We start from the raw sequence: 18,186 nt of genomic DNA, 5'->3' as shown, positions 1-18,186 counted from the left end.
AGCGCTTAGAACGGTGCTCCGCACAGAGTAAGCGCTTAACAAATACCGACAATATTAGAAGGAGAGAAGGGAGGTGAGGTAAGAAGGGGCGAGGTGATGGAGAGCTCTGAAGCCAACAGCGAGGAGTTTTCGCGTCACCTCGACTCGCTCCCTTTGCTCTCCACCCCACAGCACTTATGTACATATGTATGTATCTATAATTCTATTCCTTTCTATCGATGCCTGTTTACGGAAGGTGCCATACCACACGAACCATCCGGGCAACGTACAAAACCCTTACGTTTTAAAAAGCTACCCAGAGATAGCAGGTGGGGGCCGGGAGTTACCTCTGCAAAATTTTCCCTGAAACTGTATTTGTCATGTGAATTTTCTCATTTGTCCTATTAATGTCCTAAAAATGCCCTTCACCCGCGGTCTTCACTATAATGGATAAGATATTAAAACCAAAATGCCTTTGCTGGGCTAGTTTGAGGTCGCAAATTTCACTCTGAATGAGGGACACTGTCCTCTACCAAACTCCCCTTAGGATCCCTACCCGTGGCTCAGTGGAAAGAGGCCGGGCTTGGGAGTCCGGAGGCCACGGGTTCTAATCCCGGCCCCGCCGCTTGTCAACTGTGTGACTTTGGGCTAGTCACTTAACTTCTCTGTGCCTCAGTTGCCTCTCTGTAAAATGGGGATGAAGACTGTGAACCCCACGTGGGACAATCTGATGACTTCGTATGTCCCCCAGCGCTTCGAACAGTGCTCGGTACACAGTGAGCGCTTAACGAATACCATCATCATCCCTTAACTTCTCTGGGCCTCAGTTCCCTCATCCGGAAAACGGCGGATGAAGACTGCGAACCCCACGTGGGACAACCTGATGACCCTGTGTGTTCCCCAGCGCTTAGAACAGTGCTCGGCACGTAATGAGCGCTTAACGAATACCATCATCATCACTTAACTTCTCTGGGCCTCAGTTCCCTCATCTGGACAACGGGGGTTGAAGACTGTGCCTCAACCTGATTCCCTTGTATCTACCCCAGCGCTTAGAACGGGGCTTGGCACATAGTAGGCGCTTAACAGATACCGCCATTATTATTATTATTATTATTATTATTAATATTATTATTACCCTTCAGTTCATGACTGGGGAAAAAAAAAAAATCAAGGTAAAATGCAATTGCAGAGGAAAGCCACTAGAGGGGGCCTATGCCTAACGATGAATAAATAATAAAAGGAAACTATTGTGTCCATAAAAGAGCCACATCGACTCCAGGTAACAGGCACCAAATTCCGCAATTTCTCCCATTTTGGTTGGTCTCGTTCGCGTAAAAGCCCAAAGAGTAGGCTTTCGCTACCACCTGAATATGGATCCCCCCGCTTCGAAAACCCCAGCCTTGGGAGTCAGAGGTTAAGGGTTCGAATCCCCCCTCTGCCACTTAGCTGTGTGACTGTGGGCAAGTCGCTTCACGTCTCTGTGCCTCGGTGACCTCATCTGGAAAATGGGGATTAAGTGTGAGCCTCAGGTGGGACAACCCGATTTCCCTGCATCTCCCCCAGCGCTTAGAACGGTGCTCTGCACAAAGTAAGCGCTTAACAAATACCAACATTATTATTATTATTACGGAGAAGCGGCGTGGCTCGGTGGAAAGAGCCCGGGCTTGGGAGTCAGAGGTCAAGGGTTCGAATCCCACACTTAGCTGTGTGACTGTGGGCAAGTCACTTCACTTCTCTGGGCCTCAGTGACCTCATCTGGAAAATGGGGATTGATTAACTGTGAGCCTCACGTGGGACAACCCGATTACGCCGTATCTCCCCCAGCGCTTAGAACGGTGCTCTGCACGTAGTAAGCGCTTAACAGATACCACCATTATCATTATTATTATCGTTCCCCCGCAACTCCGCCAAATTGGGTCTGGACCGTACTGGGTGCCCGGATTCCACCTCCAGGGAAGCGGCCTGGCCTAATGGGATAGGGCACGGGCCTGCGAGTCACCGCTTCTCATCCCGGCTCCGCCACTTGTCGGCTGGGTGACCTCGGGCAAGTCGCTTCACTTCTCCGGGCCTCGGTTTGGTTTGGGCCTTACCGTGCCAGTGAACCTTTGCAAAGTCCAGGACCCCGCATTTCGGCAAAAACAGTCGTTCGGGTCAGGGACAAGCATCAGGTCCCTATCGCATCCCACCCTGACTACCGCATCAGCCTCCTTGCGGACATCCCTGCCTCAATCAACGGGATTTAATTATTATGGGATTCGTTAAGCGCTTACTATGTGCAGAGCACTGTTCTAAGCGCCGGGGGAGATACAGGATCATCAGCTTGTCCCACGTGGGGCTCACATTTTTTAATCCCCATTTTACAGATGAGGTAACTGAGGCCCAGAGAAGTGAAGCGACTTGCCCCAGGTCACGCGGCCGACAAGTGGCAGGGCCGGGATTAGAACCCACGACCTCTGACCCCCAAGCCCCGGCTCTTTCCACCGAGCCGCGCTGCTTCTCTATGATAATGTCGGCATTTGTCACGCGCTTACTATGTGCCGAGCACTGTTCTAGGCGCTGGGGGGAGATACAGGGTCATCGGGTGGTCCCACGTGAGACTCACAGTTAATCCCCATTTTCCAGATGAGGGAACTGAGGCACAGAGAAGTGAAGTGACTCGCCCACGGTCACCCAGCCGACAAGTGGCAGAGGCGGGACTCGAACCCATGAACTCTGACTCCCAAGCCCGGCCTCCTTCCATTGGGCCACGCTGCTTCTCTAACTGCTAAATGTACGCAGAGTTCCGTACTAAGCCTCGTCTCTCCCCACTCCCATCCCTATTTCACTCTGCTGCCGTTTTTCTAAAATGACTAACGTTCAATCCACGATTCCCCACTCCTCAAGAACCTCCCGGGGCTGCCCGTCCACCTCCGCCCCAAACGACAGAAACTCCGTACCGTTGGTTTTAAGGCACTCAGTCACCTCGCCTCCTATATTAATTACCTCTCCGATCTCCTACTGGAACCCAGCCCGCACACTTCACTCCTAACACCAACCTACTCACCGTAATTCGATCATTTCTATCTCGCTCCTGACCCCTTGCCTCCGTCCTTCCTCTGCCCTGAAACCCTCTAACTCCTCCTACTCCTAACGACAGTATCCCAGCTCTGCCGCTTGTCAGCTGTGTGACTGTGGGCAGGTCGCTTCACTTCTCTGTGCCTCGGTCACCTCATCTGTAGAACGGGGATTAACTGTGAGTCTCACATGGGACATCCTGATTACCCTGTATCTAGCCCGGCGTTTAGAACAGCGCTCTGCACATAGTAAGCGCTTAACAAATACCAACATTCATTAATAACTAGGACTTAGTAATAATAATAGTATTTAAGTGCTTAGTATGCATCAAGGCACAGTCCCAAGTGCCGGGGTGGATACAAGGAAACCGGGTTGGACGCAGTCTCGATACTCATTTTCAAGATTAGGTAACGGGCACAGAGAAGTGAACCGACCTGCCCAAGGTCACACAGCAGACGAGTGGTAGAGCTACAATTAGAACCCATGACCTTCTGACTCCCAGGCCTGCGTTCTACCCCTTAGGCCACGCTGTTTCATATCCGATAGACCACCACTCTCCCCCGGCTCAAAGCCTTATTAAAATTTCTCCTCCAAGAGGATTTCCCCGACTCTCCTCCACTCCCTCTCCCTTCTGGGTCACCCTTTTTTTCACCCCGCCCTCTGCCCCAGAGTACTTAGGTAAATTTATACAGGGAGGAGGGTGGTATTGCCGACCGTGACGGGTAAGTTGGAAGGCAATTCAGGAGATCAATCAGTGCTATTTATTGAATGTTTGACTGTGTACAAAGCAGTGTCAAACACTTGGTGAATAAAACATACTGTCTACCAACCGTCAAGTAGCCCTACCACAAGGTGCTAACAGTCTAGAGGAGCAGGCATTAAAGATCAGAAGGGGCTGGGGGCGCGGGGAAGAGACGGAAGAGAGGATGTAAACACGGGGACAGTGGTGGGAAACACGAGATTGAGGTACAGGGACTAGGTCGGCATCAGGGGAGTGGAGTGTGCGATGCGGGTTGTAGGAGGAGAAGAGATGACCGAATGCTCTAAGGAGTTTTTTTGAGACATTAAGTTTCGGTCATGTGGAATCTAACAGTAGCAATAGGGCACCCAAGTGAAGATGTCCTGGAGGCAAGAGGAAATGCAAGATTGCAGGTCAGGAGATGGGTTAAGGCTGGTGAGATAGATTGGAGAGTCACAGGGCCACTTGAGCCGAAAGGTGAGACAGAATAGGAGCGGGCAGAGAGGGAGGAGAAGCAGGTGAGTACCATGCCAGCGAAGCCACGCTTGAATAACGTTTCCAGGAGTAGGGAGTGAGCAGTAGGGTCAGAGGCAACCTGGGAGTTCAGAGAGGATTAGGGCAGATCCAAGTCTCATGGGCTGTACTCTCCATACTGAATTATTTTTTAAAGCACACTTTTAGCTCAAAACCCTAGGCAGGGACTGAAGGGGAGTAGTGAGTTACTGGCTTTTACAGTGTGTAGAAGGTTGTCATTTCCTAATCCTAATCCTCCTCGACCTCTCAGATGCCTTTGACACCCTAGACCATCCCCTTCTCCTCCACACCTTATCTCACCTTGGCTTCACGGACTCCGTCTTCTCCTGGTTCTCCTCTTATCTCTCTGGCCGGTCATTCTCCGTCTCCTTCACCGGCTCCCCCTCCCCCTCCCATCCTCTAACTGTAGGGGTTCCTCAAGGGTCAGTTCTCGGCCCTCTTCTGTTCTCCATCTACACTCACTCCCTTGGTGAACTCATCCGCTCCCACGGCTTCAACTATCATCTCTATGCAGATGACACACAGATCTACATCTCTGCCCCTATCCTCTCCCCCTCCCTTCAGGCTCGTATCTCCTCCTGCCTCCGGGACGTCTCCACCTGGATGTCTGCCCGCCACCTAAAACTCAACATGGCCAAAACTGAGCTCCTTATCTTCCCTCCCAAGCCCTGTCCTCTTCCCGACTTCCCTGTCACTGCGGACAGCACGACCATCCTTCCCATTTCACAGGCCCGCAACCCTTGGTGTCATCCTTGACTCGGCTCTCTCATTCACCCCACACACCCGATCCGTCACCGAGGCCTGCCGGTCTCACCTTTACGATATCGCCGAGATCCGCCCTTTCCTCTCCACCCAAACGGCTACCTTACTGCTACAGGCTCTCATAATATCCCGGCTGGATTATTGTGTCAGCCTCCTCTCCGATCTCCCTTCCTCCTGTCTCTCCCCGCTCCAGTCTATTCTTCATTCCGCTGCCTGGATCATCTCCCTGCAGGAACGCTCTGGGCCTGTCACTCCCCTCCTTAAAAACCTCCAGTGGTGGCCTATCAACCTCCGCACAAAACAAAAATGTCTCACTCTGGCCTTCAAGGATCTCCTCCCTTCTTTCTACTGCCCACCCCACACGCTCCGCTCCTCTGCCACTCACCTCCTCATGGTCCCCCGTTCACACCTATCCTGCCGTCGACCCCTTGCCCACGTCCTCCCGCTGTCCTGGAACGCCTTCCCTCCTCACCTCCGCCAAACTCTCTTCCCCTCTTCAAAGCCTCACCTCCTCCAAGAGGCCTTCACACACTGAGCTTCCCCTTTTCCCCCTGCTCCCTCTCTGCTCCCCCTTCACCTCCCCTCAGCTAAGCCCCCTTTCCCCCTGCTCCTCCCCCTCTCCCTTCCCCTCAGCACTGTGCTCATTTGTATATATTTTAATTACCCTTTTTGTTAATGAGGTGTACATCCCCTCGATTCTATTTATTGTGATTAAGTTGTCTAGTTTTTGTCCGTCTGTCTCCCCCGATTAGACTGTGAGCCCGTCGATGGGCAGAGATTGTCTCTGTTGCCGAAGTGTACATTCCAAGCACTTAGTACAGTGCCCTGCACATAGTAAGCGTTCAATAAATACTATTGAATTTCCAAGTTGCACACGATATATTACCACTATTAATAACAGGTTTTTATACGTGCTTACAATGGGTGTAAGGCAGTGTGCTAACACACTAGGGCAGTAACAAGGTAAATCTGTCTGTATCTCACGGGGGTTCACGATCTAAGAGATAGGGAGAGATGAGGAAATTGGGGCACAGGTACGGGATAAACGACCCCCTCCTAATCTGTAAATTCTTTGGGGACAGGGAGCACCCTCTATTACCTACTTTTTGTACTGAACTCGCAAATGCTTAGTACAGTCCTCTGCACGGAGTAAATGCTCAATTAATACAACTGACTGCCCAAAGTTCATCCATTCATTCAATAGTATTTATTGAGCGCTTACTATGTGCAGAGCACTGTACTAAGCGCTTGGAATGTACAAATCGGTAACAGATACAGTCCCTGCCCACTGACGGGCTTACAGTCTAATCGGGGGAGACAGACAAAAACAATAGCAATAGAATCAAGGTGACATACATCTCATTAACAAAATAAATAGGGTAATGAAAATATATACAATTGAGGGGTCGAGGACAGTGCTGAGGGGAGGGGAAGGGGGAGGGGTAGGAGCAGAGGGAAAGAGGGGGAAAAGAGGGCTTAGCTGAGGGGAGGTGAAGGGTGGGTAGAGGGGAAGCAGAGGGAGCAGAGGGAAACGGGGAAGCTCAGTGTGGGAAGGCCTCTTGGAGGAGGTGAGCTCTCAGTAGGGTTTTGAAGAGGGGAAGAGAATTAGTTTGGCGGAGGTGAGGAGGGAGGGCGTTCCAGGACCGCGGGAGGACGTGGCCCAGGGGGTCGGCGGGATAGGCGAGAACGGGGGACGGCGAGGAGGTGGGCGGCAGAGGAGCGGAGCGTGCGGGGTGGGCGGTGGAAAGAGATAAGGGAAGAGAGGTAGGAGGGGGCAAGGTGATGGAGAGCCTCGAAGCCTAGAGTGAGAAGTTTTTGTTTCGTGCGGAGGTCGATAGGCAACCACTGGAGGTTTTTAAGAAGGGGAGTGACAGGCCCAGAGCGTCTCTGCGGGAAGATGATCCGGGCAGCGGAATGAAGAACAGACCGGAGCGGGGAGAGACGGGAGGAAGGGAGTTCAGAGAGCAGGCTGACACAGTAATCCAGCCGGGATAGTATGAGAGCCTGTAGCAGTAAGATGGCCGTTTGGGTGGAGAGGAAAGGGCGGATCTTGGCGATATTACAAAAGGTGAGACCGGCAGGTCTCGGTGACGGATCGGATGTGTGGGGTGAACGAGAGAGCCGAGTCAAAGATGACACCGAGGTCGTGGGCCTGGGAGACGGGAAGGATGGTCGTGCCATCCACTGTGATAGGGAAGTCAGGAAGTGGACAGGGCTTGGGAGCGAAGATGAGGAGCTCAGTTTTGGCCACGTTGAGTTTTAGGTGGCGGGCAGACATCTAGGTAGAGACGTCTTGGAGGCGGGAGGAGATGCGAGCCTGAAGGGAGGGGGAGAGGACGGGGGCAGAGATGTAGATCTGTGTGTCATCTGCACAGAGATGATAGTTGAAGCCGTGAGAGCGGATGAGTTCACCAAGGGAGTGAGCGTAGATGGAGAACAGAACAGAACCAAGAACTGACCCTAGCAAGCCGGTGACAACTGGGATTAAAATCTGGGTCTCGACTCCCGGCCTCACCCTCTTTCCACCAGGCCCCAGTGCCTGGTAGTAAAACCCAGAAATTTTAGAAATCAAGTGCAACCCTGAATTGAATCTAAATGATGAAAAAGTGGGTTAATAAAGTTTTATTAAAGATTTAAGGGTAGATACAAGGTGATCAGGTCAGAGTCCTTGTCCCACATGGGACCACTCAATCTAAGGTGGAAGGGACATCAAGCATTTAAACCCCATTTTACAGACTGGGAAACTGAAGCACAGATACAAGGTAGTGACTTGCCCAAGGCCACCCAATTCCACTGTCAGAGCTGATCCTGGAAACGTTAGTACAAGCATTCACAGTCTTTAAAAAATGAAGTTTTCATGAAAACTAAAAATAACGTAGCAAAGTGAATCTTCACTGTATTATGCTTTCAAAGTACAGACTTCAGTACTATTTATACAACATTTTCTCCCAACAATACAATTTAAGAAAGGTCAACTTAAATCTATTCTAGAAAAATCAAGTTCCCAAATAACAGACTTTCAATCAGGAACAAGAAATGGCATTTCACTGATTTCACCAGCTTCGGTTTGAATGCTCTCATAAACCCACTTTCGATTACAGCGGCAAGTGGGCCCACATTTGCTTGATGAACACACGGGACACGGATAGAAGCAACCCGGGCAACATCGCTCCAGGCAGTCACATAGGTCTACACCGTTACACAGCAGCAGTCCATCTTGGTCGTACTTCGGCAAAGCGCTGCAAGAGACAAATAATCCATTTTACAATATCAACTTTATCAACTCTATTACTATGGGAAAAATCCTAAAAACCAAGTTCTTTGCTCTGTGGCATTCCAATCGATGCGATGCGTCTAAATATTAACAAGGAAAAGCAGAGAAAACGCAATCAAATTAAGCCGAAGTACTTAAAGCCTCTTACAGCCACAAACTAGAACGAACATTTAACTACATCTTAAGGAAAACATGGAAAAGAAACCTTTAACTTACATGCTTGACTTGAAGTACTTCTTCATCTTTGAAAGTTGAGCTTTCTTTTCTAGTTCCCTCTTGTTAGGATTGAATTCTGCCAACACAGGGCCAGGGTTTTCGAATTCTAGGCCTCTTAACTGTCGATGCATTTGCTGCTATAAAATTTTTGGCAAAATATTCAGTCATATTTGAGCGCTTACTGTGCGTAAAGTACCCTTCAACAGAGTCGGCAGACACATTCCCAGCCCTCAAAGGAGCTTACATTCTAGAGGGGGAGACAGACATTCATTTAATCTCAAATACGTACATAAGTGCTGTTGAGTTGAAGGTGGAATACATGAAGGGGAGCAAGTTCAAGCACAAGGGTGATGCAGAAGGGAGGGGGAGAAGAGTCGGGGAAGGCCTCTTGGAGATGGGATTTTAATAAGGCTTTGAAGGTGGGGAAGAGTGATGGTCAGTGGGGTAATGGAGGAGGAGACAGTTCCAGGCCAGAGACAAGATGTGGGTGAGGGAGTGGCAGCGAGATAGATACGATTACTAAAGCTTCTTACTTTCAGCAGCCTTATTTTGGCTCTCAATTGTTACCCAAAACATTTTTACAACCTCAATTGCTCTCAGGGCTGGTTATGTAGTCAAAGGCTGCCAAAACCCCACACTGGAACAGCCAGACCACCTGCACTTCAAGCCAAGGGTCTCTAAAGGCCGCCCACAGCTGCTCTCCCCCACCTACCCCCTAGATACAAAAAGGACAATTCAATAGTGCTTCAAAAGTTAAGACATTGCAAGGAGAGCAGCTGTGCCTCATGGTGCTGATTGGTCATTTACAGCACATCCTCTTTCCACTCCTCACCTGCTGCCATCCCTCAAGCCCTCTTTCCCTCTCAACCCCGCCTTCATCCTTTATTCTCAACGCCCCCATCCTTTATTCTGTACTTTCCAGGCACCCAGCATTACGGGGGCATTGAGTCATGCTTCCCGAGTGCTTACTCTATGCAGAGCACTGTACTAAGCAATCCCTGCCCTTGGGAATTTTTTTTTAGTACAGCTTCAGGTTTCACTGAGAACAGGTGGAACTCCTAGGGAAAAAAATGTATGCAGTCTGCAAGATTTACTGCAATACCAGAAGGCAGAGTCAGGACAGTGGGCACTGGGGGGGAGAGTTACATCATTATCAACAACATTTATGGAGTCAAATGTTTGGAAATGTCAAGTTGTACTGGTCAAGGAGTTAGGGGGCTGGAATGGACATTAAGAGGTTCTTCTAGACCCATCTCCCCGTATCACCTTACACACATGCATTTTCCTTTTCTGTATTTCTTTTAACCCAATTACCAACACAGGATTATAGTCCCTGAATCCTTTCCACTCTCTAGCAACATGGCCGAGAAAAAGGAGAATAGTTCCAGAATGCACCATAACAGGCTGGGTGAGGTCTGATTCTAAAAGTGGTACTAGGCTCCTTATCTCATACCTCTTGCTTTCGCTCTCTTGCATCTTCATATTCCTTTAAGACTGTTTTTCCAACAGAGGGTTGGAATTTGTCACTCATCTCCTATAACTGAAAGAGTTATAGGAAGAAAAAAACTTAATGAATGACAGATCACTACAACATGTCAGTACAACATGCCTTAATGCTACAAAGGATGCAAAACACAATGCTTTATAAGGATTTACATAGGTACATATAAAACACCTGCGTATCTAAAGCAAACTGGCAGTGTATTCACCAGTGAAGCATTGTAGCATTCCCAATGCCAAGCTACTACATTAGTCCCCATCAACGCTGGCACCCTGAAATCATCCCAAAGCGATGGGAACACAGCCTGAAGATCAAAACAATATTCCCAGAGGAGGATCCTTGAATCAATGTCAGCTAAATGCTCTACCAACCCTCCCTCTATACCCCTGGTATCTTAAGTGCACGCCCCCATTTGAAAGGGGGAGGGAAGAGTATTTTTTTTTTACAGTCAGGTAATCAGAAAACCTGCTAAATAATGAAAGTGACCTACCGATTCCAAAAATTTCTCAAACACTTAGTAGCTAAGAAAGTTAGGAGTCAAATGAAGCATTTTGACATTCTCCAATTCTGCCAATAAACCCCGAATTTTCCTCCCACTTCTACAGTACACTTTATGTAGCATCTAAAAATTAACATTCTGTCATTTGCTACCCAATCATGGCTTCTATTTTAGGAGATGAAGATCAACAGAAAAGAAATGCATAGAAAAGTTAGTGTAACAATTACACATTTTAGAGCCCTAAATTTCTTCTTACCTATAGGGTCTTCTTCAAAATGGATAAAAGAGACATTTTTTTGAAGTCAGATGAAAAATAATCTCTTCATAGGAGAATGGGCTGGTGCAAAATGTTCTATGAAAAGATATTATGCCTCCTTGCTTCCTTTGTTTTGTAAAAAAGGAGCCACAAATCCCTCTAGGGAAAAAATCATAAAACCTCCACGGCATTTCTGCAATTTAATCCTCCTATAATAAATGACTAAGGGAGGTAGAGAAAGGAGGGGATAAGAAAAGTATAAGTGTTTATTTTCCCAACCACAAGTTTCAAAGATGGTAACAAGCTAAAATCCCTGACCTCACCATCTCCTTCCCAAAGCATGTGAAATTGAACACTAGTTTCCTGATCAGTTTCACATCTCAGCCTTCGGATCATCTCCAGTATGCAAAACTATGTATCAAAAAGTTTTACCTTTTGAGGAAATCCTGGCTCTTGGAAACTACGAGCATTTTTAAGTAGTCTACAGTTCTGTCCAGTAAATTTATACCGTACTGTAATAGACCATCTTCTGATTGAACATATCTGAAATCAAAACAATCAGCAGGTAACACCCATTTGTAATCACTGGGCAAATACAGGCATTTAATTAATTTAATAACAAAGGAGGTGTAAGCAAAAGAACAAAAAACCTTCAGTCATACGTGGATATACAGACAACTGGAAATTGGAGGGTGGATAAAGTCCCTTCTGCAATGAAGAATAATATAATACAGCCTCTCGACCAACTCTGTGCCCCTGCATTTCTCCTCCAAAATTCAGTCAAATTCATCTCAACGATTGATCTGGTTTTCGAAGCAGAGAAGTGATCGAACTCAATTCAGACCTCACAAAATAGCCTTCTCTTACCGCATTAGAGAAAAGACTGGTCCACAAGAAGGGCAATTACTGGAGGGAGGGCAATTACTGGGGGAAAATCAAAACAAAACAAAAAAAGCCAGCTGCTGCTGCTTCTTTACTGGAAGCAAAGACCTGAAGAAGAAAACGGCTGTGAGATCTTGGGTGAGGTTGGCTACTGAAACCACCTCGTTTTTCCACTTCCAACTGCTCCTTTTAACTGACTTTACCTTAATTGGGGCTTCAAAAAAATTAACATAAATCTTGCGATAAACGCGTCGCATGACCCCTCCAGACGTCTGAGAAACGCCCGTTGGCATGAAAAAGACTAATCCCTCCAAAGGGAGGACCAGGCTCGGGGAAAGACACGTAATAAGGAAAAAAATCCAAACACTTTAAATATACTAAGGCACTAATCAATAACAAAGGTAGGAAATGAGGTAAAGATGGCTATTTTCAGCCTCCCCTCAACCTACAGAAAGGCATCGGGAGCCATTAAATGAAAAATAATCACGTTTTCTTCTGCATACATCACATCCCGAGACTTCTGCAGCCATAGCCAGGAGTGCATTTCCTCAAGTCTAACGTCGTTTCAAATTGGGATTTTAATTTAATCAATTAATCGGTTGACAGAAATAATTCACACTAGAGGGGAAAACGGTGGGCCGATTTAGGCCCAGCCAATCTGTCAGAGCATAAATGATGCTCCCAAGGCCCGCTCGGCTTGACGAAACCACCATTTCCCCCAACCCTGTGAGGACAGGGATTAGGCCCACCTCCTCTCTTATATTTAAACGTTTAATACAGTGCTCCACGCATAGCCAACGCTGAAAAAATTCATAGTTACTGAGCGCTTACTGGACCCTCGGAAAGTACAAGGTGGTAGCAAATAATCACTAATTATTGATAGCGGGGTCCCAGGGTGGGTGGCCTCTGCCATCTTCTCCCCACCACCGGCCTCTGGGCTGCCTCAGATGGCGTCGGACCCACCTCCATAACCGTTTTTCCGCGTCCCTCCGTAATAATAATAATAAAGTTGGTATTTGTTAAGCCCTTACCGGCTTAGAGCACCGTTCTAAGCGCTTGGGGGGAGATAGAGGGTCATCAGGTTGTCCCGCGTGAGGCTCGGAGTCTTCATCCCCATTTTCCAGATGAGGTGACTGAGGCAGCGAGAAGTAAAGTGACTCGTCCAGAGTCACACAGCTGCCAGGTGGCCGAGGCGGGATTAGAACCCATGACCTCTGCCTCCCAAACCCGTGCTCTTTCCGCTGGGCCACGCTGCTTCTCTGATGTCCGAGACTCGCTGACGCCACCCCGAGAGGGGTGGGCTCTGGCTAACGAGCGGAAAGGTCATCCACCTGCCACCGATCGGGAGTTAAAACCTCTCTGCTCAGTGTCAACCCCCCTCCCAGATGATAATACCACAATAATTACGGCACTTCTTAAGCCCTTACTCTGTGCCAAGCGCTGGGCTACAAACAAGGTCATCTGGTTGCCCCACCGGGGGCTCGCAGTCTCCCTCCCCGTTTTACAGAGGAGAGAACTGAGGCACGGAGGAGTGAAGTGACATGCCCAAAGTCACACAGCTGACAAGTGGCGGAGCCGGGATTAGAACCCACGACCTCTGACTCCCAAGCCTGGGCCCCTGCCCCTGGGTCATGAAGCAGGAAAGGGGATATTTTGAAATGGGGGTTGGAAAATCGGAGATGTTTTGGGTGCTTTTTGATCATCGCTGCCGGTGGATGGGGTTTCTGCGATGAGGGCAGAGGAAAGCTTCCAGCCTGGAAAGGCGGGACACCTGTTTGACATTAAACCCTAGCAGAGCTCTTCCTGACCCTCCTCATTTTCTTTTTCACCGCCGTTCCTACTTAGCAGTAGGTGGAGCTACAGAAAGTGGCAAGGAGATCCCTCCACCGCCCTGAAAAACCAAAAGATTGAAATCCACCCTCTTCTGCCCAAACACATGTTCTCCTTTCACAGTTGGACTCCATCACGAAGGAAGAATCAGGGTATGTTTCCACGTGGTTTGATCTAACTCAACGTGAAACAGGTAAATTCAGTGAACGTGGCAGCCATCAGAGAACGATGCCCCTTAGACCAGCTGGCCTCCGCCTCACTCATCCGGGCAGGACGGTTTCTGCAACTTTACAGTACAGCAGTCCCTTGTTACACTCTTCTTTGGTGCTTTTTCACAAGGGTGCTATTTAACTTTGTTTTTAAATGATATTTGTTAAGCTCTTACTATGTGGCAGGCACTGTATTAAGCACAGGGTTAGATACAAACTAATCAGGTTGGACACAATGCCTGTCCCGCATAGGGCTCACAATCTTAACCCCCGCTTTACAAATGAGGGAACTGAGGCACAGAGAAGTTAACTGACTCGCCCAAAACGACATACCAGATAAGCGGCGGAGCTGGGATTAGAACCCAGGACCTCTGACTCCTAGGCCCATCTTCTTTCCACTAAGCCACACTGCTTCTCAATGCTGGTACCCCAAAAGAGCCCCAGTGTGGCCACAGATCTGCCGGGAGCTTCAAGCATAGATCCCGTGTTGGGCATTCACAGACCGGGACTGTCCCAACATACACGGCTCCCGTGTTTTACATTTATGTTAGTTACCGCACAACCAGATTCTAAGTCACTCTGACCACCGTATCCACAGTCACTTACAAATAGCATGGGGGTCCAGTGGAGTCTGCTGCTTTTGAGGTGTCAGAGGTATTCTGTTCCGTGACCACAGACTGCACTTGTTCTCTATCAGCTGTCTTTGGAATGAGTGCCACTGGGCACGGGAGGACCAGATGAGAAAGTGTGAACAGTTTAGTGCAAACCATCATCGCCACTGTCAAAATAAGTCCGATGCAGATCCTGCTAGCAGTAGGAAGCAGCATTGCGTGCCCAGAAGCAGCACGGTCTAGTGGATAGAGCAGGGGGCTGGGAGTCCGAAGTTCACGGGTTTCAATCCCACCTCCACCGCTTGTCAGCTGGGTGACCTCGGGCAAGTCACTTAACTTCTCTGTGCCTCAATTACCTCATCTGTGAAAAATGGGGATAAAGAGTGTGAGCCTAATGTGGGACAGGGACTGTGTCCAACCTGATTAACTTATATCCACCCCAGTGCTTGGCCCATAGTAAGTACTTAATGAGTACCGTAATAATAATAATAATCATAACGATGATTATTATTATATACCTTTCTTTCCCCTCTTAGCCGCTGATGGCTGATCATGCAGTCTGAGAAGCAAGGGGTCGGAGAGGTTGCCAACTCTATTGCCGTGGACAGCTTCTCTTTCAACACCCATCACGCTCATCATTAATACAGTCTCAACCGTCAGCAGGGGGGTCTTCGATCACAAGGACATATGGATACATTACAGTACTCTGTGACCGCAGAGAAAACCTTAAATAAATACCTAAATCTCAAAGAAATATAATAGAGGTCCGTGCAGCCATTAGGCATCTCTTCAAATAGATTGAGGTGCTGCAAATAGCGGACGGCCCAAGAGCCTAAGTCCGCCAGCTAAAATAGATGTACTGAAAGTGTTTGGTCTCAGTTGCATCTGAAATCAATGTATGGGAAGCTTTTGGTGAGGACAGTTTATTTTAGGGAACCTGTGTGAAAAGTCAATCGTTTAAATTCATATTTTGTTATTAGTGTATTTTACACCGCTATTTGTTCATGTAAGTTAATATCGTCAACACTACTGTATTTTAAGACTATTAAATACAATCATTATTAAAATATAGTTTAATATGAACACTTTCCTCTGTCTGGATCATTTTTCGGATCTTGGGTGTGCATGAATGGACTTCATATTTCTCCCTGTGGGAGAAACTTTCGCTTAACACCGTTTGCATGGATCCAGCTAAGGGTGATAACTGGGACGTAGCAGTATTTAATGCAGTCAAATAATGAGTAGCAAGGGTTTAAAGCATTCTGCGAGTCACGGACATCACAATGACATAGGCATTTGTAAAGAAAAATCTCAAACATAATTATAAACATTATGATAGTTATTAAGTGGTCTCCATGAACCAAGCCCTATCTAAGCAGTTATGCAAGCAGATTAGACACAGGCCTCACAGTCTAGGAGATGGTGGTATCTTCAAGCCTCCTTCCCCCTAAAACCATTCATTTCCACTGAATCGATAGACATCATTTCACCATTTTTCCATCACACGAGGTTCCACAAGAACACAATCCCTAAGTCCAAAGCACATCTCCCTGTATATTTAACAGATTCCTCACGGAAGCCACATCGTCCCATATTGGCAAGCTCTCTATTTTCATAAAATCTCATCTCTAGTTGTGAAAGTGTGTTAAGAGGTTTGAAGTATTCTTGCCATCTCTGCAGTTTCCTTGTTTCCTGGAAACTTTTCCAAATCTACAAGTTACAAGCCTCATTGGAAATCCTTGACTTAGACCTTCAAAAGTTGCAGAAATGCAGTGACTGCTCTGAAAGCACTGCCACAAAAAGAAACACGTCGATGATTATTTCTTTTTCAGATTTAGCAAAACGTTATAGATCACTGGGTAAGGGGATCTCCTTTTTCTTTGGGGATGGCGGGGGAGATTACTAGATTTTACTCTTATTTCTGCTTTCAGATTCACTTTGTAACGATTCTGGTAAAAACTCCCTCCCAAACGGAAATTGTGTGATTTGGCCACATTTCTTGTTGCCTCTCACTAGTCCTCATTTCTCACTCCCCGATCTTTTCCCTTCCTCCTCTCACTTGGTGTCACGCCTCTTCGTTTATTGTTTTGGTTCGTTTGGTTGGCTTTTGAGTGCCTACTTCTTGCATTACAACTCTGCTGTGGGGCCAGCGGAAACTGCCCTGGGAATCAGGAGCCCCTGGGTTCTAGTCCAGTTCCTCTTGCAGCCGGCTCAAGACTGCACATGCACTTTACAGTACACTGCACCGCTGCCTACCAACTCGTTCGTGCGCTTCGTGCCCCAGCACGAATTTCTCCTCACATTTGCCTGTGCGCAACCAAAAATCTGTGACCCAACAGAGACCACTACAGAAGCAGCGTGGATGGAGCAAGGGCCTGGGAGTCAGAAGGACCTGAGTTCGGATCCCAGCTCCACCACGCATCTGCTGTGTGACCTGGGGCAAGTCACTTAACTTCTCTGGGCTTCAGTTACCTCATCTGTAAAATGGGAATTAAAAAGCGGGAGCCCCATGTGGGACAGAGACTGTGTCCGACCTGATTAGCTTGTATCCGGCACTCCAGTGCCTAGACCAGTGCTTGTCACGTAGTAAGCACTTAATAAGTACCATAATTCTTAACTACCTTCACCCAACTGGAAGTGAGACTGGAGCTTTAGGCTGGGCCCTGACAGGTCCTCTGTCCTGTAGCGTGTCTCAGGCTGGGCCCAGGAGGGCTTACGATCCACCCCAAGATTTCATTCTGGGCTGGTCTCTGTGCCACCCTCTCTCCAGTGACTCGGTGAATCGCATCGCCTTCAGAACAGGAAAGTACTTCCACAGGGCGAAAAAAAGCCATAGGAAATAGCTTAATTGCCGAAAGTCATGCACATTAAGTAGAAAATTGAGCTAAGATGAAAGAAAATCCAGCCAAATTGATCAAATATGCGCTAGGAAAGAAAACTAACAAATAATTACAGGAGACACAGCCATAATGCATTTGAATTAGCTCTGCTAATCTGTCTTTAGTTAAGGAGGCAAGTAATTGGGAATGCTCCCTTACCATCATCACTTTTCCTAATTTGAGGGATTCTGTATGGGATTATCCTCTAGGATAAATAATGTAGAATTGAATTTATCCTCACATTCGAGAACAGGAAAAGCTCCCAGATTCGTGTTCAAACAATTGTTTGTCCTTCTTACACAGCACGTCGACTGGATAAACTATATAATTATTGCTTTATCTATTCCGAACTGTTTGTTGGTCACTAAAGAGTTGCTTTAGACTCTTACTTGAAAACTGCTGTAAATACTAAATAATGCTCTTGCTAATGAAAATAACGAACTCCGGTGCAAAGCAAGAATATAAATACATAGGGATTATTAGACCGTACCTCTCTCAGGGTCGCATCTGGAGAGTCTCCAGCACTCTCTCAGTCTCGGCAACGGGAGGGAGAGTCAAGCAGAGGCCTGTCCATTCCATTCCCAGCTTGGGCAGTGGCTAACGAGGGGAAGGCTATCTGCTATCAGTCAAAATTCGCCCGTGCGGGGCAGCGGCGGCACTGGAGACGAGGGTGGAGACTCGAGTTTACTGCGTGGAAGGCGGCAGTGATAAACCATTTCTGGATTTTTCCCAAGAAAACTCTCTGGATACAGCACCAGAAAGATTGCAGATGGGGAGTGAGGCGTTCGGGGAGAGACGTGTCCGTGGTGTCGCTGTGGGTCGGAAACGACTCGATGGCATAAGGGGAGAATTAGACTGTAAGCTCGTTGTGGGCAGGGAAGGTGTCTACCAACTCTGGAATATTGTACTCTCCCAGGTGCTCAGTACAGTGCTCTGCACACGGTAAGTGCTCCGAAAATAC

At 47.8% G+C, this 18,186-nt stretch overlaps 1 protein-coding gene across 2 annotated transcripts; it reads right to left on the bottom strand.

Annotated features, from left to right (window-relative positions):
- Positions 1 to 7,674: 7,674 nt before the first annotated feature.
- On the bottom strand, positions 7,675 to 17,874 carry ARL14EPL (ADP ribosylation factor like GTPase 14 effector protein like). 2 transcript variants are annotated; one of them, XR_003756023.2, is made up of 5 exons: positions 17,716 to 17,872; positions 11,247 to 11,357; positions 10,012 to 10,098; positions 8,559 to 8,695; positions 7,675 to 8,307 (listed from the first exon to the last, which is right to left on the bottom strand). XR_003756023.2 is itself a non-coding variant. In XM_007665540.3 (5 exons), the coding sequence occupies exons 3-5, from the start codon at positions 10,087 to 10,089 to the stop codon at positions 8,088 to 8,090; spliced, it is 432 nt and encodes a 143-aa protein (XP_007663730.1). In that variant the 5' UTR covers positions 10,090 to 10,098; positions 11,247 to 11,357; positions 17,716 to 17,874; the 3' UTR covers positions 7,675 to 8,087. The 2 variants fall into 2 exon arrangements, 1 of the variants encoding a protein (XP_007663730.1); XM_007665540.3 differs by having other exon boundaries at positions 8,559 to 8,692; positions 17,716 to 17,874.
- Between the last annotated feature and the right edge of the window lie 312 nt (positions 17,875 to 18,186).

Source organism: Ornithorhynchus anatinus, chromosome X5 (genome assembly GCF_004115215.2).
Source record: "Ornithorhynchus anatinus isolate Pmale09 chromosome X5, mOrnAna1.pri.v4, whole genome shotgun sequence".
NCBI classification, from domain to species: Eukaryota; Metazoa; Chordata; class Mammalia; order Monotremata; family Ornithorhynchidae; genus Ornithorhynchus; species Ornithorhynchus anatinus.
Note: the sequence above shows the minus strand (reverse complement) of the source record. Positions and strands in the feature narration are given on the sequence as shown.